Source organism: Tachysurus fulvidraco, chromosome 9, assembly GCF_022655615.1.
Source record: "Tachysurus fulvidraco isolate hzauxx_2018 chromosome 9, HZAU_PFXX_2.0, whole genome shotgun sequence".
NCBI classification, from domain to species: Eukaryota; Metazoa; Chordata; class Actinopteri; order Siluriformes; family Bagridae; genus Tachysurus; species Tachysurus fulvidraco.
In genome coordinates this window covers 23,334,968-23,360,898 of record NC_062526.1, presented here as the reverse complement: position 1 = coordinate 23,360,898, position 25,931 = coordinate 23,334,968, and the positions used below count along the sequence as shown (strand labels likewise).

General features: G+C 37.3%; 1 protein-coding gene across 4 annotated transcripts in view; it reads left to right on the top strand.

Moving 5' to 3' along the window:
- LOC113662398 (capping protein, Arp2/3 and myosin-I linker protein 3-like) overlaps positions 1 to 25,931 on the top strand; it is a 49,684-nt gene that overhangs the window by 1,509 nt on the left and 22,244 nt on the right. For all 4 annotated transcript variants that reach the window (XM_047819014.1, XM_047819013.1, XM_027177172.2 and 1 more), the window contains exons 2-15: positions 1,029 to 1,123; positions 14,064 to 14,114; positions 14,203 to 14,262; positions 15,828 to 15,949; positions 16,051 to 16,145; positions 16,261 to 16,331; positions 16,794 to 16,867; positions 17,533 to 17,608; positions 18,233 to 18,321; positions 18,575 to 18,669; positions 19,081 to 19,167; positions 23,959 to 24,068; positions 24,320 to 24,397; positions 25,546 to 25,622. In XM_047819014.1, coding sequence (XP_047674970.1) covers positions 1,029 to 1,123; positions 14,064 to 14,114; positions 14,203 to 14,262; positions 15,828 to 15,949; positions 16,051 to 16,145; positions 16,261 to 16,331; positions 16,794 to 16,867; positions 17,533 to 17,608; positions 18,233 to 18,321; positions 18,575 to 18,669; positions 19,081 to 19,167; positions 23,959 to 24,068; positions 24,320 to 24,397; positions 25,546 to 25,622 — 1,180 coding nt within the window. The remainder of the gene's footprint in view (positions 1 to 1,028; positions 1,124 to 14,063; positions 14,115 to 14,202; positions 14,263 to 15,827; positions 15,950 to 16,050; positions 16,146 to 16,260; positions 16,332 to 16,793; positions 16,868 to 17,532; positions 17,609 to 18,232; positions 18,322 to 18,574; positions 18,670 to 19,080; positions 19,168 to 23,958; positions 24,069 to 24,319; positions 24,398 to 25,545; positions 25,623 to 25,931) is intronic.

The window sequence follows — 25,931 nt, the reverse complement described above, 5'->3', positions numbered from 1 at the left end:
AGGAAACCTACATAATCACAGGAAGAAAGTCCACCCGGAGTATAACGAAGTGCTCAGGCGATCATAAGTTATGATGTTTAACATTTTTTAAATTGTTATTTTTACCTTACAGAAGATATTTATGTGCATGCTCGACTTTTGGAGTTTCCACTTGTGTGGCCAGGGATATTTCAGGGGTGGCTGCAGCCATCTCAAATAAATCTCTATAACTGTTGCTCTTGCTGTGTCAGAGGGCTGGGGAACACACACGAGGAAGCATATTTTACTATCTTTTGCATACATGAGCTGAAAAACACCCCTAGTTGGCCATTGTCTTTGTGGTTGATTTTGAGGGGAAGCGCTTCATTCATTTCTCCCAATCAGACAGCACAGGCAATTTTGCTCTCTTAGTTCCTGAAGGTGTTGTGAGGATAGGATACATGCAATTTCTGGATGATAGAGTGAACATGTTTTTCTCTTATGACACACAGAATCCCCAAGATTCATTACTTTATTTATTTATTTGTTTGTTTGTTTTTTTCTCTGTCTGTCTGTTTTCTTGTTCTTTTTTAATGTGAATTAATGTATTTAAAGTGCATTCGGGAGAGTTTCAAATTTATTTATTTATTTGTTTGTTTGTTTGTTTGTTTTGTTTGTTTGTCTGCCTGTCTGTCTTTCTTCTTCTTCTTCTTCTTCTTCTTCTTCTTCTTCTTCTTCTTCTTCTTCTTCTTCTTAATTATTGATGTGAATTCATTTAATGAAAATGCATTCAGAAGAGAGTTTCACAGTTATATTTATTTTAAACCAAAGGTTACAACTTGATATCTAATCCTGTTGACAATCCATGTTTGCTTTGCTTCCTCAAAGTGTTTATATTTCATGTAGAAATTGATGTGCTGACATCAGGCCCAGGCATGAAAAGTTCTTCGTCTCTGGATTGCTGATGCATATCTATTTGTTGTGCTTGGTCGACTCTGTGTGTTTCTGTCGATCCGATTGCCAGACGGAGGGCACATGCAGTAATGTTTTTGCTTTTTTTTTCTAAACAGACAGCATCAGGAAGTTTGTCGACAAGTCGGCGATCAAGTTCGCTCGTGGTGTCAAGCTCGAAACCAAAAATGGCAAGTCAGAAGACAGGATTCTGGTAAGTGTCTGAAGTGTATTCTACTCCAGGATAGCAGTCCGTAAAGGGAGTGTTTTTACATTTAGTCTGCCTGGATAAAAACCACAGTGTTGGTGCAGGTGTAAATATAGTCGAGTCTTAACAAAATGACTACACAGCGAGCTGAGAATCTTCAGACCCCTGTCAAAATTGCAGGGTTTAATTTAATGTAAAATATAAACCATGTGAAATCTCAACCATGCCAGATCTCTTCGTATCTTTGCTCTGACATAATAACCAAAATATTTCAAGCGAATAACAAACTTGAATGCTAAATATTCAAGAGAAAAGAAACAAAAAACAAGAAAATACAGAATAACCTGGTTGAAAAAGTATACACATGCCTTAACAAATCCTGTGTTAAAGCACCTTTTGCTTGGAATACAGCTTTGATTTGCCAGTTTTATACTCAATGCTCCAAATCTATCAAACTTTTGAGGGGATCCTCCTGTCTCCATCTCTCTTCAAGTCATTTCACAGGTTTTTTTTATATGATGTAGATCTTAGCTGTGTCATTTTTCTTCATCTTTAGCTGTCTGACAGAGTGCCAAAATCGAGCTATCCATGATTCCCTCCATCTTCATTAGAGCTCCAGTTCCAGCTGAGGTGAAATAGCGCTGTAACTTCATGCTCCCACCACCATGCTTTACTGTGCGGATCACGTTCTTTGGGTGATGAGTTGGCTTGCTTCCTTGAGAAACATATCTTTAGCCCAGCGATGTGCTGTCTCGTTTTCTTTAAACCACATTTTGACAACTGGTTTTGCGTGCTTGGAGGTTTGTTTGGTGTCTTTTTTTTCGGACTAGCAACCCTACTCCGTAGCCCAGACATGCAAAGAATATGAGATGAATTCTGTCACAATTTATCATATGATTTGTGGTGTGTGTGTGGAAAGGGCTTTGGTTTAGCTACCGCACCCACTTCAGCTAAAGAGATACAGCTCCATGCTATGATGCTGCCACCACAACGCTTCACAGCAGGTAAAATGATCATTGGGTGATAAGCTAAAGCTGTTTTTTTTTGTTTTTTGTGATAAACAAAAATTTCTGTCTTTGTTTTTTTAGTGTAAACTAAAAGGCTTCAGTCTTGCCACGCTATTCTGTAACATGTAAAGAATATAAGAGATTATTGTCACATCTAAGGAGTGAGAACTACTCGACAGATTCTACTACCAGCACCTTTAGAGGTCTCTCAGCAGCCACCCTGATAAGATTTCTTTTTGTCCTTTCATCAAATTATGAAAGGCCGTCCTGCTCACGGTCACATCTCTCTGGTGCCCCATTTTCTCCACTCGGTGGTGTAGACGTTGGCCTTCTTCTTCATGATGGTTTCCCATGGCACATCTAATCTATTGGAAATTATTTTCAACGGAAATGAAATTATTTTTTTAATACTTTTTAAGAAGATCATTCTAGAACATTACTGTGTAACGTCAAACTCGTCGAACGGCGATTAACACGCTGTCTTTAATATGGCAAACTTGGTTTTAGAGTAGATTAAGATTTACTGTAGATGATTGCAGTAACAAATTCAGCTCAAAATTCTAGAGCTTTTACCTAAAACGGTCTGAGATGTGGTCTGCTCTGCTGACTCATAGTGCAGTTAAAGGAAAAGAAATCCACCTTGGATTAACATCCATTCTTCAGTCTGAGATTTTTTTGATAATGAAATGCTGAGTTGATTTTCATTTGTATGTACAGTAAAGAAAGCGATGCAGCAGCGCTTTAGTCATAAGTACCCTCCTCTTACCAGATAAGTATCTAAAGCTTCACTAAGAATACTGTTGCAGTTACCGCCATCGCCGTTGTCATCTCGTACGTCGCTAACTAGCCGAGCCGAGCGTCTGTTGTAACTATGTAGCTGTGTCTAATATTTGTATTGCATTATGTGAGATTATTAATTACCTCATTACGACATGGAACGGAATAGGAAAATGTCGAGTGAGAAGAAAAGTTATGATAATGTGCCTTTATCTGAGATATTTTTCCTTCAGGTTGTGGACCCACAGAGCAAGAGATACCAACTAGAGTGATTCATTCATTAGAACTCAAGATTTCTTTTGATCCATGAAACATGGCACCATGTGAGGTGGTGTAAAATTGATCTGATAATTTGATCTCACTCTCTCTTGCTCTCTCTCTCAATTTCTTAACACTCACTTGCCCTGGCTGGGTACATTCTGTTTGTGTGTGTGTGTGTGTGTTGGGTTTCTCCCAGTCTGGTAAATGATTCATGGCTATACAACAGTGTGTGTGTGTGTGTGTGTGTGAGAGAGAGAAAGAGAGAGAGACAGAGAGAGAGGAAGAGAGTGTATGTGTCCATCTGCCATTTGTTCTTTTATATGCAGGGCTTTTCATGACTCTTTCTAACTCTCAGCACAGACGTGTGTGTGTGTGTGTGTGTGTGTGTGTGTGTGTGTGTGTGTGTGTGTGTGTGTGTGTGTGTGTGTGTTAAAAAAGAAAACAGAAGGAAATAAAGAGACTCTAATGTGCTGTAACCTGTGATAACCCAAGGTGTACATGTGTGTTTATTATAAGTGTGTGTATGTGTATTTTGTGGTTGCTTTGTGTGTAAGGTCTTGGATTACTGATTGGAAGGTTGTGAGTTCGAATCCCTCAATTGCATAAAAATTAGATTAAATTTGAGTCGCTCTGGATAAGGGTGTCTACCAAATGCCGTAAATGTAAGATGTTTTGAATGTGTGTGTACGCACGTGTACGTGTGTATGTGTGTGCGTAGGCACATGTGGGATGTGTGTGCTTCTAGACCCAAATCCCCTGCTACCCACTGTACCGCTGTGTTGCCTAAGTTATGGCAGTGACATCAATTTCTCCCCTCATACCTGCTCCTCTACTCGCCCTGCATGCTTCCTCTCCTCTTTTCTCTGTACCCCAATCCCAGAAGTCAATGCAGATTCACTGACACACATACAGCTGTGACACTGGCAGTGTCAGTGTATTGCAACACATGTATTATTCTTATCTTAGACATCTTCGACATTTTACTACACTTGACCTCAAGAAAAAAATCAGAAATCTCAGGAATACAAATGTTTCTGTAAAATTTAGGCCAAAGGTAAAACCGCTGAGATTCCCAGAGAAAAGTAAACACTTTTTTCTTGGTTGTCTGCTATGCACACATCAGTGAACCGTATGAAAAGGATTTAAGCAAATGTAAAAGAGAAGCTAAAATTAAAAACTTTAGCTGGCTCACAATGTTAGCCTAACGTTAGCTAGCTAGCACTATTTGAGTAGGACATAAAAATTCCTGATGCTTTACTTTTGGCCTAAATTTAAATTTTTTCAACATTTTTTGTATATATTTACATAAAAACTACAACTACTAATAATGATTAATCAGTTATATATAAGTAAAAAAAGTACAAAATAAGTAAAATAATAAAGTAAAAATGGAATTTACATAAACTTTTAATAATAGACCATTAAAAAAAAAAACACAAGGTAGCTTTACATGAAAATATTGAAAAATGAAAGTTAAGAAATTAAACTGTCATTTTACATTTAAAAAAATGTTAGGCTCATAAAAAAAAATCGTGCTAAAATGGCAAGAGAACAATCGATGGATTCGTGATGACTGTTTCCCTTTCTGATGTTTCGTAATTAAACAGTATTTTCGTTTTGCCTATTGCTGCTTAAATATGTGCAAAACAACATAATCTCTGATCTCCTCAAAGAAATGTAAACTTCCCCAACCCAGTCCCTGGCTCTGTCTGTGGTTTCAGCAATTTAAGAAGAGAGAGCGTCTGATTTATATTTAAATCTATCAGAACTTCAGAATCAAAGCTGCCCCAGAAAATTCATAACAAATGCCTCAAAGGAGAAATAATCCTCAGGATCCCTCAAATTGGGATATATACTTATTCTAAAATATTTAAATGTTCTTCTACATATAAATACATGTACTTCTATATGATTTTTTAAATTATCTTGGGCATAAAGCTTCCTTTCTACCGAAACAACACTGCAGTACATGCAAAATGAGGCTGTAAGGCAAAATCATATCAAAAAGTAGGCTGCTGTCACGATGAGACAAAGGCGAGTGAGGATCCAAATGCAGCTTGAAGTTTTATTAATCCAAGACAAGAAACAAGCACACAGATAAGCAGGCAAAACAGGAACAGAGACATAAGCAGGCAAAACAGGAACAGAGACATAAGCAGGCAAAACAGGAACAGAGACATAAGCAGGCAACAGACTACACCAACAACGACTAGCACCAGGGAAGTGGACAGACAGAGAATATATAGGTGACAGGACCCAGTGACAAAGCAGAGACAATCAGAGACAAAGACAACACACCTGGAGGAAAGATTGAGTACAATTAGTGTCCATGGTAACCAAGAAGTGGGCGGAGCAAACAATTAACAACAGGGCAAGGCAGCAGACAGAAACAAAGGAAAACACATACAGACTCATTACAGGTGCCAAGAGTTTTGAACTCTGTAGACATTTTTTAACAGAACTGTTATGTTCAATTAAGACAAACAGTAACACTTTGAGATCCCACATGTCAATCCTGATGATATCACAGCCATCAGTGTCTGAAATACAAGACGGCAAAAATGCTGGAGAGAGTGAAAAAGCTTTTTGTTTATTTTGTTTTGCTTTTTGTTGCTCAAAAACTCAAACTGTAATTACATTTGCCAAAATTTTTTTTTTACATAAAAATTATGTAAAAAAAGAGGAATAAAAAAATGAAAAAAAGAGGAATTTTATATAAAAAAAAGTAAGAAATTAATTTTCACATAAAAAAAAACAAAAGAATAAGTAATTTTAAAAATAAAAAATAATTTTTACATTAAAAATATATGTACATTAAAAATGTAAACAAAAATATTCCTTTATTTTAAAATTTAAAAGTAACATTTACATAAAACAGTAATGTTTATTTTACAGAAAAAAACAGTAAAATAAAAAGTTATTTTCCTATTACAAAATTTCAAAGAATTACTAAGTGTTTTTAATTAAAAATTGTGAAAAGTTTATATAAGAACTATATAATGACTATTATTATTATTATTATTATTATTATTATTATTATTATTATTATTATTATTATTGGTAAAATTAATTATTGAAAAAAAAAACAATAAAAAAATTAATTATTATTTACTGTATACTATGTATGATCTTAATCATAATGTTTGACAAATAAAAAATTGCTACAAAAAAACCCCAGAAGAATCCTTTATCACAATAATAGGAGGTATTAATCAGACCGGTACAGGATTATTTTATTTAAGTAATTAAACATACGGCAATTAAAAAAAGCAGGTGAACCATCCAGTGTGTCGTGTCATACTGCTCTGAGGAATTGTGTTTGTTGTTAAGACAATATTCTGGGCTTGCTGTTTTTCTGTTTATAGAAGCCAGAGATTTTTGACACTCTACCAAGAAAAGAAAAAAAAAAACAGACGGTCCACAGTGAGAAAAAACATGCTTGCAAGCTGTAAACGTTTCATCTTTTTATAAGCCTCAGTGCTTGAAATGCTTATGTTTTTGCTTATGCTTGTTTTTCAAAACAACTTATCTAATCCTTTTTTTTTATTTGTGTAGAAGTTTTTAGCCTGTCCGATCCGATCACTGCAATCAGTGCGTACAGGCTTTCTGGTGTTTTCTTCCTAAAAAATTGTTCAACCGAAAAAAACCCCAGTAAAAGCAGGCATTGTTTGTTAATAGTGGGAGGCACACCAAGTGCTAAAATTGCCAATATTAGCAAATTAACTAAAATGACTCAACTGATATGATTCATATCTGATTCATTATTAGAAATAAACAACCAACCAGAAATTTTGTGCTGTTTTGTTGTTGTTGTTGTTGTTTTTACCATATAATATTCACTAATATGTCTCAAATAATATGATTGCCAGGACCGTACAGATAGAAAGCACATCCTGAAGCAGGATCTGAGAAACGTCATTGTTTTTTTTCCAGTAAAGTGATCATTAGATCATGAAGTTATGGGTTGTAGGGCTTAACTTTCTAATCGTCTTCTCAGTACAGTTTCCTATTGTGCGAAACACATGAAGCTGTTGCTAATGTCAACTGAAGCACTTGCTGGATGTTGAAAATGATGGACAAAAAGAAATACATCTTCTAAATAATTTTAAATTCACAGTAAATTTTACTGTGTTTTTCTCAATAAATATACATTTTACTTCATTTTCATAACAATAAATGATATACAAATAGATTCAACTAGCAAGAACTAGCAAGAACTAGCAAGGTGTGTTATTAATTGAATCTGAAAATGACTTCAGGAACAAATAATATGACAGTAAAATATTTATCTTAAATTAACATCTCAAAGTGAATACATTTCTTCCAATTATGGCAGTGTGACTAAAATGTTAGATATTCAACACATTTATTTAACATTAAACATTTTTTTTTAATTTCTTCTAAATCCAACCCAAATCCAACCCTAACAAAGTGTTTTAAACACTTTAGGAAAACAGATGAAGGAAATCTTTTGAAGGAAGCATCTTAAAGACATTTAAGATTTAAATTAATAAACAATTTACATGATACAATCTGGATTTGTTAGAGTTATTAAGAACAGTTAGCATCTACCTGAAACAGAAAAACCTGAAACAGAACATTTATAAGCTTCAAATTTGTTTTTATTTGACATCTTATTTAATACGAAATACCTAGAGGAAATAAAATTGGAAAATCTTTCCATTTTAGAGACAACGGGCAGCATAACAAATGATAGTGTAGAGCAACAGATCAGAAAGACAGACTGCGACAAACCTAGCGGACGCGGCTTCGGTTTAAAGTGCAATAAATAGAGTTTATTGGAACAAGAAGCAGACAGTCCAAAATGGCAGACAGAACAGTAAATGTTAATGGAGCAAAAAAAAGGTCAAAGTCATACAATCAATAAAGAAGCAAATAGTGTGAGGAGAATCAACCAGAACAAATAAAAGCAGAAATCAAATACTGGAAAAATGAGAAATGACATGGAGATGACAAAAGCTTTGACATGTAGGCATGAGGGACAAGCAAGACTTGGCAGCAAAACTGACTGAAAGAAGTAAAATTATACAAATTTTAATGAGCTATACTGTATCTGAGTTTATAAACTTACTTATACCAAGGCTGACTGATAGAGATTGGGGAGAGGGAGTAGCTGGAAGTGCCTCTGCCCTGCATGTGTGGAGTTTGTTCGTGATACTCTGGTTTTCTCCCCAGTCCAAAGACATTAGTGGTAGGATGATTGACATCTCTGAATGGTCCATATTGTGTGACTGTGCCCTGCGATAGGTTGCCCATAATTGTGTCCTTGCTTCATGCCCCCAAGTCCTTGATAGGCTCTGATAGGCTTCCCCGCAACCACGTGTAGCATATGCAACGCAGATACAAATGGATGGGAAAACTGAAATCTCTTAAATAGATAAGTGTTTATTCTAAATTGAGGTTTGCCTAAACATGTGGATCTAACTTGACAAGAGTCTACCTGTAGCAAAGGCAACTGATTACTATACATGATTGTTAAACCAAACCATGAGGCTCAAGACATCCACCGACATCTGACATCCATGTTTTTCAAGATATTCCTAAAGCCTCAGTCATGGCCATCAAGAAGTTTGGAACCACCAGGAATTTTTTTTAGAGCTGTCCAAACTCAGTAACCAGGCTAGAAGGGCCTTGATTTAAGAGGTGACCATGAACCCAATGAGCACTCTAAAACTTATCAGATATAAAAAAAAGTCTGTTGGAAGGACCACCATCTGAGAAATACTCCACCATGCTGGCCTTAATTGTAGTGGCAAGATGGAAGGCAAGAAGTCTTAAAAAATGAGGGATAAATTCAATGGTTTAATTGCAACCACATTAATTTAATCAATGGATTAATTTAACTTACAACAAATCTTTGTAATCTCCTTGAGTGGCTCCACTGAAGGAAAAACTTGAACCCCTTAGAATATCTGTGGAGTAACCTGAAGATGGCAGTTCACAGACACTTGCCAGTCAACCTGTATAAGCTTGATGATATCTGCCCAGAAGAATGTAAGAAATTGCCCAAATCCATGTGTGGAATGCTTAAATATGACTTGGTGGTAAATGCTGCCAAAGGTGCTTCTTCAGAGTACTGAATTAAGAGTTTAAATACTCACCTAAACTAGAGATTTTTTACTTTGTCAATATGAGTTATTGTGTTTAAAGTCAATTAAATCCATTTTAATTCGTGGCAGATAATGAGAGAGCTCTGAGGAGAATTGCCATGTCCTTTACAACCAACATGAGCAGAAAAATGTTGGGTAGAGGTGATTCAACAGTTAAGGCTCTGGGGTATTGATCAGTAGGTCAGGGGCTTCAATGCTTTGCACCACCAAACTGCCACTTTTAGGCCCTTCAGCAAAGCTTTCACCCTTCTCTGAGCTTGGTCTGCAGCATCGTGGCTGATTCTGCTCTCCGACCTTAGCTTTCTAACTAGGTGGCACATATGACAAATATGTGACAAATAAAGGCTTCGTCATCTTCATTTAAAAACATCTCAGAATACAGGGAACATAGCAAGAACTACTGATGACCAAATATTGATGCTGCTTCACTTCTGTTTCTCCAGACATTCCATGTTTAATGTGAACATTATATAGAATAATAGGAACTGATGACCTGTATCTGGATGACTTTCTGAATTGCTCTCCAGCAAACAACATGGTTGGTTGGCTGTATAATTGGGTAAATACATAGGTGTACAGATGGGCCAATTTCTGGAAAGAATCAGGTGCATCATATCAAGTGGATCAATGTCCCCTGTGCTATTTGGCTATGATTTACGGATGCCTCTAGGCTCAAAACACCAATTGGAGAGGTCTTATAAGATCCAGTAGACAGCTGTACCACTTAAATGTACTGTAATCTCTTCCTAATCATCAGGGAGTCATTCTAACCCTGTCCTAAAGGCTGTTTTGAGATGAAATCAGGCTGATAGTTTTGTTGAGTTGAGCTGTGCAAGAGTTTTTATAAGATCTTATAAGACGCTTTCCCCAGAGCCTCAATTGTATTTTATTTTTTGCTTCGTTTTTTTTTTGTGTGTGTCTTCTTGCTGTTGGAAAGAGAGTTTTCTCAATGCACAGGATATGAATGTTGATGTCATTTCTCAACAACATATTTCTTACTGCTTTGGCTATTACTGGTATGATAGTTAATATAAGTGCTGTATAGAGTGCATTATTGAATAACCCTAATTAACATTACTTGAAGATTCTTAAGGCTCTGAGTCAAGCTGTTATTTTGTCTGTGTTAAAAGAGACAAAGCGTTTGCATATTATTGCCCCTGGAGGCATGTTTTGTTTTGTTTACGACTAGATTAATTGCAGATTTGAGATACATGTCAGCTTTGTTATGTCTGCATGTCAGCTTTGTTATGTCTGCACTGTCATTACATCATTTCTTCTGCTTATCTTTCTACCACAAGCATCTATTATCAAATGATTATTTCATTAAAACAATTTATACAGAGCAAAATAACAGCCCAAATAAATGCAGACTGGAAATGATTAAAACTTATATTGTATTGTACGACCAGCGTGAACAACTTTAGCATTATATTTAGAATAACAATAGCATTTAGCCGATAGCTAATATAACACAGAGATAACCTTTTACATTGTTAGTTATAGCTAAATTGCATCGAAATAGCTAGCTAGCTAGCTACAATATATATGTTGTTCCGTTGATTGATTTCTGAATACGAATTTTATTTCTTTTTTATCCCTCCTTCTCTAACTAGCAATCCAACATAGTCTTAAAGCTACATGTGCTCTCATGCCCTTACAGTCAAACACAGTAGTCAAGCACTGTGTTGCAAAGCAATAGGAGGCTTTTAGTATATTTATCTGATGTCTTATGAAGTCACCAAAATGTTACAAAATAAAAATATTTATATATATGTTCCAATTGATAATGGTATAAATATAAAGATGAAGTTGTTGAAATCTTAAACCTGGTCAGAACGTGATCATTTTAAAAGTTTTATATTAATTACATTATAATTATATTATATTATATTGTATTATGTTAGCTTTACTCTTTATTGTTTCTGTAGTAACGAATCATCCACAGGGACATGTTTGATGGATTTATAAACAATTTGAAAGTTATTAAGTGTTAAGATTTTGTATTGTATTTATCAGGCATTCACTCTTAGAAAAAAATATGTTTATGGAATTTGGCAGACGCCGTTATCCAGTGTGACTTACATTTAAAGGCAGGGTCCCTGATTTTTGAGAAATACTTCAGAAAACTGAGTCGGGCCGATAATAAACAAAAATCAAAACAAAAATCAAACCAAAGAAAGCGAAGAAAGGCTTACGATAAGGCAAGAAGTAGGACGTGTTAATATAGGATCAGCTTTCCAGCGCTGGAGAGAACTGAAGGAGCAGGAAGTTGGCCACATATTCACAGGTTGGAGTTTCCCGAGTCAATAACTCCTGAGCTAAACGCTGTTACTACACAAATAACACCTCTTTTCTATCGTATTAATGAAGAGAGGCAGCTACAACCGTGCTTTGTGTAGTAACAGCGTTTAGCTCAGGAGTTATTGACTCGGGAAATTCAACTTTTTCCCTTCTCGATAGGTGAGTAACGTTGGTTTTGCTTTGTTACACAGAACTAATATATGCCTTTGTCCATTGAATGATTATGCTGTGTGTCATTTTTGCTTGTTTGTTTATCTGCAATCGTATTGTTCTTCCCTTCAGCTATGATAAAGACATATTTCTTTCCATTATTTGCCTGGGTTATGTATGTATGTGTGGGCGGAGCTATCAGTACAGGGAGGGCCCCATTTGAGTTAGGGGCGTGTTTGTTTTCGTGATTTCAAATGTCGACATTGGCTTTCAAAAATCGGAGACCCCACCTTTAATCTCAATCTTATACAGCTGAACAACTGGGGGCTAAGGGCGTTTCTCAGGGACCCAGGAGAGGCAGAATAGTGGACTTGAGATTCAAACTCACAACCTTCTGATCCAAAACCGTAACCAAAGAGCTACCAGATCAGAAGCAAAAACATAGAGTTATACCTTTTAGAAGACTCATCCATGAATGAATGCACTTAATCCTCACAGATTATCTGTATATTGGTTAATCCAGCATCTTTGATAATAACAAATTATATAACTAATATTTTACTGTGTAAAATTAATCTGTTTTACTCCTCACTTGTACAGTATTTATACCACTTAAAATATAGGTTTCCATTTGTGTGTGTGTGTGTGTGTGTGTGTGTGTGTGTGTGTGTGTGTGTGTGTGTGTGTGTGTGTGTGTGTGTGTCCCTTTGCATTTGCAGTTTAACCGTTTTAATCAAAAATAAACAAGAATCTTCAAGAATGTATATCTTCATCTGTTTTTTGTATCAGATTATCACTGCTTCATACAGAACATCCTTCTGTACACGTGAAGCTTAGCGCATGATTTATTCACGACCATTTGTCGAATTCTAATTAGCAGGTTCTTGAGCAGTTGGTTGCATGCTATTCTGTGATGGTGACAGAAGCATTGGACGGTGCGGGAAGCACACGCAGCAGCCAGAGAAATCCTTCCGCCATCTTGTAAAGAACAGAAGCCTCTGTTCTTAGTACCATGCCTTTAATCTCGAAGGTCTAAGGATATTCTGTGCACGACGATCTGTGCAAACGATGCTGACGTTTTATTTTTGCCAAATCAAAATGGATGAATCACATCCAGTGCCAACATAAATATTACACCGACACCGACAGGCCATTTAGTGTATTTCCACAGTGGCAGTTTTGTTCGGAAAGATGACCAGATTTGAATAGATACAGCCAAGACCTTTTGAATGATTGTAGCTCAGCAGAAGCCTGAATAATTGTGGCACTCAGCGTCGATGAAAAAAGGATCCAAAATCAATAGCGAGAAAAAACAGAAAGAGCCACTAATGGTTTCTAGGGCAACCTGCGAATACAGTGTGTGAGTGAGTGAGTGTGTGTTTGTACTGTATGTGCACTATATCTGTATGTGAATGAAGGTTCAAATAAAGACGGTGTTGTTATAGCACGTGGAATATTCTTACCAACACTAAAGTTGTCACAACCAGATGAGGAAGGAGGCGGACCCGTACACAGGATAGCTTCAAAAGGAGCGGGGTTTAATAAATGATAAAGACAAATACAGTAAAATACAATGACGAGGACTAAACAATGACTAGACATGACGAAGGGTAAACGTTACTAATGAATCCTCACATTTATACACAGGACAATAATGACACAATGAGGAGCATGTGTGATGACAGGGAGGAGCAGACGAAGGCGGGGCAGACACGTGACGAGGAACGACAACAAACACACGTGGACGAAAGTCCGTGCTGAACCCTTACAAAAGTTGCTAATATTTGTAATCACATAGCAGTTTATTCCAACTTTACAACAATAATGTAACAACAATTATTTTTGTCTATTTATAGTTACCATAAATTTTCAGCAACTTTATTCAGACGTTATTTTCTGTTCTTGGTTTTTTCTCAGTTACAAAAAAAATAACAAAAATAAATTGTTGAAAAGCCTGTCTTGAAGACACAGAAGATGGATTTATGACTCTTTCTAGAAGAGAAATGTTTTAACAGGGAAACGAAAGAGTGGGAAAATATTGGCATGCTTATAGACTCTTATCCAAGAAGAATGAGTGGTGTAATAAAATCAAAAGGTGCTTCAGCAAAATCTTAGTTCAGGGGTGTAAATACTGGTTATTGTTGCTTTTTTTGCTTATTGTTTCCCAAGTTTCTTCACTTCATTTGTACAAATTGTAATTTCACAATGAGGCTGGAAAACATTTTCCTGAAGAAAGATATTTAATGTGGATTTTTAATATCCATATACTGTATAAACGTATGTCCTAACTATGTTGACTATTTCCTCGTCTTATTTCAGGTCATCACCACATGGAGAATTTATCTCATGGCGTCGAAAGTGCCGACTAAGGTTAGTTTTGTGGTAGTCAGTGGTTCTGCTTCTCACAGTCTGATTTGATGTTATTCCACATGAACGATGATCGAACTGTATGTTTTAGGTGGAGACCACGTTTAATTTCCTGGAAATCCGAGCCATGAACACACACCCGGAGCTGCAAGTGAGTCAACCTGTCTTAGTCCTGTGGTTTTCACCTGGCCACTGCTCAGAATCCTAATTCTCTACAATTACTCTTACTGCCATGATTTTAACGCTACAGGTGGTATGTCAACTGTGCTATATCCCACACCAGCAAAACACACACACACACACACATACACACACACACATTACAGGCATATACATTCATATTGTTGCAAATGTAGACACAGGCACACACACACATGTTCTTACACACATTATATGCATATATATTTGTATTCCTGAAACTGTATACACACACACATGCGCGCATGTTCTTACACACATTATAAGTGAAGTAAGTGAGTAAGTGAAGTGATATACGGCTAAGTACGGTGACCCACACTCAGAATTCGTTCTCTGCATTTAACCCATCCAAAGTGCACACACACAGCAGTGAACACACACACCGTGAACACACACCCGGAGCAGTGGGCAGCCATTTATGCTGTGGCGCCGGGGAGCAGTTGGGGGGGTTTGGTGCCTTGCTCAAGGGCACCTCAATCGTGACCAGCCCGAGACTCGAACCCACAACCTCCGGGTTAGGAGTCAGACTCTCTAACCATTAGGCCACGACTTCCCCCCTTATATGCATATACATTCATAATGTTGTGCAGACACACACACGCACACACAAACACACACACATTACAGGCACATACATTTATATTGTAACTGTAGACACACACCCACACAGCATGCACACGCACAACACACAATGTTCTTACAGTACGTATATGCATATACATAAACTAAATAAAATAAAATTACATGCATATACATATTCCTGAAACTGTACACACACACACACACACACACACACACACACACACACACACACACACATGTTACAAGCATATACATTCATATTGCTGAAACTGTAGACACACACACGCACACACACCCACATATACACACACACACACACACACACACACACACACACACACACACACACACACACAGACACGCACATATACACGTTACAAGCATATACATTCATATTGCTGAAACTGTAGACACACACACACACACACACACACACACACACACACACACACACACACACACACACAACCCCCCCCCCCCCCCCAATAGGTTCAGTTAAAGGCAGCTAGGTCAGAATTGACCTTTATACACATCTGTCTGGTCTGCACTGAGTGCTTAATGAAGAGGAGCGTGTAGTTTACATTTATATACAAGAGAATATGTTTTGTGTGTTTTCATTGAAAACAGCTTGTCAGTTTTTTGTTTTTTATCATTTTTAGACTAACCCAAACTGTCTATCTAAAGACTGTCTAAAGAAAGTTTAGTATGCATTTTTTTTCACCTGTCAGAACCAATTGGAGGAGAAAATAAAGCCCAAAATAGCTGGCTTAATGTCCCAATTCCAAATGAATGTCAAAATGCATCTTCTAAATATTATATCTTTATTTATATAATTTTATAAAATATTATAATTACACTTTTTTTTTCTTCAGTTCAGTGTCACTACAGCATGCCAGTGACAGCATTTGGTGTCTTTTCTTCTCTCCTCCTCTGCAGGTTGTCATAGAAACCGACAAGTCTACCTATTCCCTCAGGCTGCAGTCACGTGACCATCGCGATCATGTGATCAACCACATCAACTTTGCCTTGTCACGAATATTTAACAACTCTGTGTTTGCGTGAGTGCATAAAGATCTCCGGTTGTGTCCGGTTCAAGGCGTTTTTTTTTTTTTTGCCAATTGTAAAAAAAATAAAACTGGTTTCTTTTTCTCTCCCTCAGTCCTTCACTCTGTCACTCAGACAGTGATTTGTCAGATGGAAGTAGGAAGTACTCTCCGAGCTCAGACACATCAGTGGAGACACAGAGAGCTTGTGGTACGTGTCAAAAATACAGCAACACACACACACACACACACACACACACACACACACACACACACACACACACACACACACACACACACAGATAAACAGAGTCTGTCTTTCTCAGGTGGCTTCTCAGAGACGTATGCTGCTCTCTGTGATTACAATGGTATCAGCTGCAAAGAGGAGGTGCAGTGGGTAAGCTGAAAGAAAGAGAGAGAGAGAGAGAGAGAGAGAGAGAGAGAGAGAGTGCATGCGTGTGCGTGTACATTTTCAGCTAAATAAATTTATATGAATATAGTATTGTGTGTGTGTGTGTGTGTGTGTGTGTGTGTGTGTGTGTGTGTGTGTGTGTGTGTGTGTGTGAGAATAAGTGTGTGTGTGTGGAAGGACATGTGTGTGTACAGTTTGAACCTAATGAATTTACTGTATATGAATACAATTTGTGGAACAATGTGTGTGTGTGTGTGTGTGTGTGTGTGTGTGTGTGTGTGTGTGTGTGTGTGTGTGTGTGTGTGTGTGTGTGTGTGTGATTAGACAGTTGTCTAAAGTGTTAGCATTATGAATATCTATGCATATGATGTGTGTAAGCTATTGTGTGTGTGTGTGTGTGTGTGTGTGTGTGTGTGTGTGTGTGTGTGTGTGTGTGTGTGTTTTCAGGATGTGGATACCATCTATCATTCCCAAGACAACCGTGAGTTCAATCTACTGGACTTCAGTCACTTGGAGAGTAGGTGTGTGTTTGCGCTTTGTTCCTTTGGCTTCCAGTTCTGTACCTGAGTCTGTGTGTGTGTGTGTGTGTGTGTGTGTGTGTGTGTGTGTGTGTGTAATTATTAAAGACAAGAACTTCAAAATATTTCCTTGTATTGGCACAGTTATTGATGCCACTCTAAGAGAAGTTATTGTAACTATTGAAATAAATGTTCACATCAAAATGATTCGCTGTTGGAGTTAAAAAAAGGCCAATGGCCAGGGGTGCACAAACTTTTGTTTGTGCAAAATAGTGTTGCTGTTATGCTGGAAACTGATGTTTATCAGAACTGGCTTTTCAATACTGTACATGACTCTCCTAAAGACCTTGAAAATTAAATGCTGGTGCTTGGAAAAGTCCTGGATTTGGACTAGGTGATGTCTGTATCGTGTAGAATCCTTACACAGTCTTATAACTTCAGCAGAATAAAATGAAAAAAAAGTGCTACTTTACTACAAATCTGAGTAATCTGAGTAATTCAGTCAGACAACCACAAAAACTGCAATAAAAAGAATGTATAAATAATGTAATAATAATAAAAAACGTATAAAGAATAAATGTTTTGTATTACTGTTTATTGCTTTATGTACGGTTTAAAAAAAGAAGTGTGTGTGTGTGTGTGTGTGTGTGTGTGTGTTTTTCTTGCAGAGATCTTGCAGTAATTGTTGCATCTATGGCCTACAACACATGGTTCACCAAACTCTACTGCAAAGACATGCGCATCGTAACTATCCTTTCCTCTCTATATTTACCCAGCATGCACTTAGTCAATCAGTCAGTTGAGCTCAGATTGTTTAACCGAATGTCTTACATCATTGTACACAAATACTTAAACTAAAAGTAATTTAAGCAAAAAGTACTGTATATATAAATAAACTATAGTTTTATAGTTATAGTATCACTAACATTTTATTTTATTATTTTATCTTTATTTTACTGGAACTATTGTAAAAAAATTATGATATTTCATATTTAATATAATATTATTAAATACATTATTGTGAAATTTGAATTTTAATTGTAATATTACAATTAATTTAGAATTTGTAATTGTTTTTCTCACCCAAAACAACAATTCTTTATTTTACCTATTAATATTTTGTTATGTCTTTATTTTAATGGTTAAATTGTATTTTAGAAATATTTATTTTTAGATTAAAGAAAATCTATTTTCCCTATTTTCTGCTCCTTCTGGCTTCTTATGCTGTTTTCTTTGCTTTTATATATATATAAGTAAATAGTTAAATAAATAAGTAAATAGTTGATAATGTTATCATTACGATTTTTAATGAAGAACAATAAAACACTGCAGTGGAACTGCAATCCTAATCATTGTTCTTTTTCCTAGGGGTCAGAGGTCACAGAACAGGTCTTACACACGCTCAGTAAGTCCTCCAGTCTGGAAGAGCTGACTCTGGAGAACGTCGGACTCAAATCGTTAGTTTGATTCTCTCTTATAAAGTGGTTTGTAAGCTGTGAGCCGAGAAGGACTGTGAGTCGTTCAGCTTAATTAATCAAGGAAAGAAAAAAAAGGAACAAACTAAATCTAGTTAGTTATAAAACGGTTCACAAATCGAACGTTGAATTCCAGTCAGATTACTAATGAAGCGATTGTGTTAGTGTTTCAGGGTGAAAATGTGTTTTGTTTTACTGCTGAAAAAGTAAGAGCTGATGTTTGTGTTTATCGTAGTGATTTTCCTCAGAAGATGTCTGTCGCGCTGTCTGAGAACCCAGCATCGGTGATTCACTCTCTCAATTTAGCTCATAACACCTTGGATAACCAAGGTATTATTTCACACACACACACACACACACACACACACACACACACACACACACACACACACACACACACACACACACACACACGCACACACACACTTTTTATAAGAGTTTGCTCGAATAAAGTGTGGTGCTGACAGAAAAAGTATCAACGAGTCACAGTTGCACTTAGCAATAAGCTCACTGAAGACAATTTAAAACAAAAACAACAACTAAGAGCTGCAAAATGTTCACTAGTTTTCCCTGCAGGCTACAATTTGTGCTGTAAATAAAATACAACATTTGATTAACAAATAACAGAAATTTTGACAATAAGTTAATTACTGACTAAATCTTTTCATCTGTCTTTCCTTCATTCGTTCTCTGAAACGAATCACTCACACTGACTCTTACTTTCGTGCTATGTCTTTACAGGTGTGTGCAATTTGATCCAGCAAGTGTGTCGTCTTAGCAAAGGACTCCGTCTCCTTAACCTGTCCAAAACATCACTCTCGTCCAAAGGTGGGCCAATGTGACCGTACGACGTTATAGTCATGATATATTTTTTTAAAACCTTCAGCTGTTTTTTTTTGTTGTTGTTGTTGAAACCTTCAGCAAATTTACTCTATAATTTATCCTACACACAAATGCGGTTTAACCACAAGGAACATCGTTTAATACCTACAGCAATCTCCTTTCTTCTGCCTACTTCCTGTTGCATTATGGGATAACGCAGTGTCCAATAAGAAAAACAACCCTGGTGATAAAAATCATTCAGAAATGAACCAAAAAATATCATTCGGAATAACAGCCACAGTTACTCATGACTGAGTGAGCAGATCAATGGGGGCATGTGATAGCCTAGTGGTTAAGGTGCTGGACTACCAATCAGAAGGTTGTGAGTTCGATTCCCACTTCCACCAGGCTGCCACTGCTGGGCCCCTGAGCAAGGTCCTTAACCCTCAGTTGTATTAAAAATGAGATGAAAACATGTAAGTCGCTCTGGATAAGGGCGTCTGCTAAATGATGTAAATGTAAATCAATGGAGAAGAATATGTACAATTCATTTTCAACATATATCTAATCAGATTTGATCAAAATCTGAGGCTTATTTACATTCCAGAATGATCATTTTCATTGGACAAGTCAGAAATGATGTGCAAATGGACGTACAAGATAAGTTTAAAAAATGCGGACTGGCTGATCGTATAATCGTACGTATATATGTTTGTATGGCTGTTCCTAATAAAGTGGCCAGTGCGAGTACGTTGTGCACTGGGCTGACTTGAATATTCATTTCTATGCAGGAACATTTTCAGCCGTAACTCCACAGTGTTTATCTTTTAATGTTCAGTTTTTCTAAACCTTTATGAATTTTTTAGATCTTTAAAATCGATTGTTTAGACGTTTATATAATGCGTTCTGACCAGGATTCTTGCTTTCTGTTTGTTTTAGCATGACGTAATATTTCGTGCTTGAAGGGATGAAAGATTTTGATAATGCTTGCTTGCTTTAATGCTGGCTAAACCCCCACCGCACTCACTCACACACTCACACACACACACACACACACACACACACACACACACACACACACACACACACACACACACACACGACTTATAACATTCATAATGCGACACACGTATTATTTATCTGAGATTAAATTCATATCAGTCATCCTTTTAGTTAAACTCTCAAAATTTTTAACAAAGGGTATCACAGCACATTTATTTATTTATTTATTTATTTATTTATTTATTTAATTTTTTTTTAGTTCCATGTACACTTGATGAATTATATGTTACTGTTCTCGTTGTAAAAGTTTACTTTTTAATGAGTGGCATTATCTATGTCTTGTGGTAGTCCTAAGAATCCCAATAAAAAATGATTATATTTTTTCTTTCTTGTTTTGTCTTGATTGACATACGTTTCTCATTATCTCGACATAACAAAATGTTTTGAGATTACATTTTTCTTGAAATAACGAGAAAAATGAAGTCATTATCACGACAAAACAAGAAAGGAAAAATATAATAATGCATGGCCTCTTATGACTTTGGGAATGTCCTGAATAACAGCTTGTCTGAATTTCCTGTATGGCAAAATAATAATAATAATAATAACATTTAAAGCTGCTGATTGTCAGGGTTCAGGCACCCAGACTTGGTGGCACGGATGTTGCAGCTTCCGCTAGTGCTGTGACCTGTGGTGTTGTTTTCCTACTGTGGCATTTAGACAGTTAGACAGACACAAGATTTTGAGGAGGGTTAGCAACAATGATAGTTGTCAAATGACCACTTAGATGATTAGATGATAGCATACAGTTAGTGTTGGCGGTATGGTTCTGTACGGGGATGGAATCCGCGCGCCCGTCCGTGCACATGCATGGATCGTGCGGGGACAGCAGCAACTAGAAAATAGAATAGATCACTCCTATAACAGAACCATTGATCTGCATAGAGTTTTTTATTTTTTTTTTCAAAAATAAATGAATAAATGGATAAATAAATAATTAAATAATTAGAGAGAGAAAATAAGTGGAGATTTAAGACGTAAACTGGTACAACGAACACAGGTTCCGGCATGGTGGAGTCGGGGTCAGAGGAGGGAGTTTAAGTCGCAGCAGCAGCGACGCGCTAGGAAGCGGCTCAATGAATGGGAATTTAAATGGTCGGGTAATATGTATGACATAACCGGATTGGTGCGCGTCGTGTACTGCTGATTAACAGCTGATGCACGCTTGACGACGTGGCCTGCCAGAACTAACGCGAAGCTTAATTTAGATGTAAGCATTATAGTATGTTGTCATTTTTGACCAGTAGGTGGCACTGACAAAAAAATTGCTATTTGCCTAGCCTTGGTGCACGGTCCTGAAGATGCCTACTAAATTGACTGTAAATGCACAATGTCGTTGCTGAGATACAGACTCACGTCCTGTTTTGCAGCTTTGTTGTCAGATTTGTTGACAATTATGAGTAAACCGTTGAGATATTCAAAATATGTTTTGTCCAGGTTGGCCTGTAGATAATGCATGTTAGATTTGGTGTTGAATGGACATCATTTGGAGATGTAGCCAAGAAAAATGCCGTTTTGGAAAAAAATCCAAAATGGCGGAAAATCTAAATTGGTGGAAATTGATGTTATAGTGTGTGGTGAATTTGTCTCAACCCAGGAAATCCAGTGAAGTCCACAATTTCGGACAAATTAGTCCCGAATTTGACTTGATGATGGTGCTAGAGTATTGGCATCACTTGAAAAATCTCCCCAAACTAACTTTTTCCAGACATTTTTATGGACTGCTAATGACACCCTAGCAAGAAGAAAAAGAAAGAAGAAGAAGAAGAAGAAGAAGAAGAAGAAGAAGAAGAAAAAATAGAATAACAATAGGGTGACTACAGTATGCAGCTTTGGTGCTTGGCCCCCTAAATTGATTTCAGGTGTGTATGTGTGTCAAAGAAAAAAACAATAATAGAAAATACGAGACAAAAAAAAACATTACATTCTGATGATATTGTGTATTGTGTGTATATGGAACATGCAGAACGTGCATTAGAAGGTAATGTTCACCCACACATTTGGCCCCAAGGACTGTGCTGGATGTGTGTGGGATGCTAGGTTGTGACAGGCAGTGTAAACATGTCAGGTCATCAGCTGTACCTGGAGAGACGGCTTTGTCCACCAATGGAGCGGAGAAAGAGAATTAGAGCATGGTTTGACTGACAAAAACTGAACCTCGATTTTCTTCGCACGCTGCTCTTTTGTGCTCTGTCCCGTATGAGCTGCCAGCCGAGGCTGCTTGGTGTAATTACTAGCTTCCTGCGGTGCACATTCAGTCCCAGCGTTGTGCCGGAACCTTCCTGCTATTGGCAATGATTTCCTGTTTCTGGGCAACATTTATTTTGAAGGAATGTTCTGAATAAAAGATTATATACAATGTGCTTTTGCATACTAATTTATGACAGGATTTCAATGATGAAGGATGACTGATGATGAGCCAAGCACCAGAAGGTGTGAAGGCATCCTATTGTTATTTTACATTTTCTTCTAAGTGTGTCATTAACAGTCTATAGAATCTTGTTAAAATTTGGCACACTGGTTGAGGAGGGGCAAAGGAATATTCTGACCAAATTTGGGCCAAGTGCTGCCAACTCTGTAGTGCCACGATTGGGTCAAATTTGGGCCTAAATTGGAATCACATTTAAAGTCATAGCTTTTAAACCCTGTTCAAAAAATCTAATTGGATTTAGTTGGATCTCCTCCACTGAGGCAAGTTCAACACAATAAATTATGTTCATTTTCGTCTGATTTAATTTTCCACCATCTTGGATTCTTTTCCGTTACCCTTTCTACAAATGAAAATTTGTCCATTTTTTGTCCAAACCAAAATTTGTCCAAAAAAAAATTTGTATCATTTTCAGACCAACTTGGACAAAAGTTATCAAAATAATTTTAAATATCTTAAACGGTTTGCCTGTAATGGGTATACGAATCTGACAGCGAAGCCACCAAACAGGATGTGAGGCTGTATCTCTACAAGGACTTACTGTAAATGTGGGGTGCACGATGTTTGAGAAATGCTTCAGAAAACTGAGTCGGGCCGACAAACAAAACAAACGTGTAGCCAATAAGCAGAAAGGGGCGTGTCTTGTCAATATGTGGCGGCGAGAGTGTTCAGTGTGCATGTGTGACATTAGCAGAAAGCGATTGAAACCTCGACATGGTGGATGAAAATGAAAAGCGAAAAAAAGGCTTACGATAAGGCGAGACGTAGGAACCGTGTTAATGTAGGATCAGCTTTCCAGCGCTGGAGAGAACTGAACGTCTTCCGTGTGAAACGGAGCTAAACCTTTCACGGTACAACACACAGTACTACAAAAACACATTTGTATTACCATAGCATTACTCATCGAGTTCATTTATTGATAAAAATATCCCCTCGGTCAGCTGCCCCAGCAGGTTCTGCCATAATAGTTAATAGTTAATAGATAATAGTGCCTGGGTTACGTATGTATGTGTGGGGCGGAGCTATCAAAACAGGGGTGACACCCATTTGGGTTAGGGGCGTGTTTGTTTTGGTGATTTCAAATGTCAACATTGTCTTTCAAACATCGTGTCCCCCACCTTTAATGCACTAACACAAAACTTGGTAAGCATGTTTAAGACCATTTCTTGAGGCTAGGCAGCGGAAATTACAATTTTGTTATCACATAATACATCAGGGTGTAAGTTATCAAGGTAATCAATTATGTGAGAAAGAAGAGCTGTCTGACTTTCTGTATTTTTCCTCATCTGTATCGCTTTCTCTCTCAGGTGTGGTATCTCTCTCTCAGGCCCTTTGCTCTAATGATGATTATTCAAACTCACTCCTTCATCTGGACCTGAGCAAGAACCCTGGCATTCTGTCCGGAGAGGACGCAACGGTATACACACACACACACACACACACACACACACACACACACATATAACTCTGTCGAATGTGTGATGTACACACAATCTGCCTTCGTCACGTGATGTTCATCAAGCATCACATATGTAAAGTGTATACAATTTGCATTCATATAACACACACAAAACTGTGTGACGTGCCAGAACTCTGAGTGTTTATCATCAGACATTCACACATTTAACACAGTGGATGAAATGACACTGGTTATTTATGTTTGTGTAGCATCTGCATATGTTCCTGTCACAGCCCAACTGTTTAGTGCACTTGGACCTATCAGGCACAGACTGCTGTGTGGACTCGGTGAGTACTTCCTATCTTTCTTCCTAATTGTTTTCTCTGAAGCCACAATTTATAGAGAAGTAAAAATAATCATGAAAGCTGTGAGAAGGGTTGCCAGATATACCATGAATTGAAACATTTGTCTGTGAATAGAACGAGAAGTAACTATTAGGCAGCTTCTACAAATTTTAATGGATTTATGAGAATGGCAGCATGTGTTCTTATTTCTGCTGGACAATCCATCACAGCCTGTAAATCCCAGGGTAGACCGAATCACATGTAAAACCGGTGGGTGCTAATTTTCAATTTTAGTAATCAAGTCAAGTCAAGAAGCTTATATTGTCATTTCAACCAAATATAGCTGACACAGTGAAATTAGACAACGTTTCTCCAGGACCATGGTGCTAATCCACCGCACTTTAGGCTTCTTCAACAAATTTGACCATTTGACCTCATTTTCTCCCAACTTGGACATGTGTTTATTCCCCCAATCATCCAAAAAGCACCAGTTGCATCCTGGACACATGAAGCTGCTGTATAAATTCTTAACCAGGAAGAAAGCACTATCTGCTTACAGTATAAGCCCAGAAACTAAATTTAATTGGTTTGTATCACTCTGATTGACAGGGGAGGAAATAATACCATTGCACCCACCTTGAGACCAAATTTATCTGACAATTGACCTCGTGGTTTGCACCAGTCTCTAAAGGAACTACCACTTTTGGTGCAATTCTTTCTAAACAGCAAATACATTATACCATTTACAGGCAGAATGCAGCTGAATGTCTGTTGACTACTCCTGCAAAACTGCAACATCAGACCTTCAGAAGAAAACTCTTCCACTTCCCATTACCATCATGATTTTTGTCAGTTTACAGTAGAAACATCGATCTCAAAGATGGAGGTGGTTTGGTCAAGGAGGTTGACAGGGGGATGTGGTAGCCTAGTAGTTAAGGTGTTGGACTACTGAGTGGAAGGTTGTGAGTTTAAATCGCAGATCCACCAAGCTGCCATTGCTGGGCCCCTGAGAAAGGCCCTTAACCCTCAGTTGTATAAAATGAGATAAAATGCTGTGGATAAGAGCAAATGCTGTAAATGAGGTTGAATTAGTCTTTTCTAATATCTTTTCATTCTCTACATCTCTCTCTTTCTTTGATTTTATCCCGCAGCTGTTTGGGGCTCTGCTCCGCGGCTGCTGTGCTGACCTTTCTTACCTCAACCTCTCCAAAAACTCCTTTGCTCACAGGTTAGAGTCATTCTGTCTCTCTTTTCCTTTTCATCACGAGACTTGACTTATCCTTATCCTATCCTTATCCAACTGTAGCAGAACATTTTCATTATTTATTTATCCTTAATGCTGCTTAAATGCACATGGAAAAAAACCCCAGCTCAACCAAATGATCAATATGATGTTGTACAAGCAACAGATGCTTAATTCTATTAATCTGATTCAGCATATTATTATATATACCTACTCTTTTATTGATCAAGATACGTCCACTGAATCAAATTCATTAATCAAAACTTCAACCATACAAAATACTTATTTCTACCA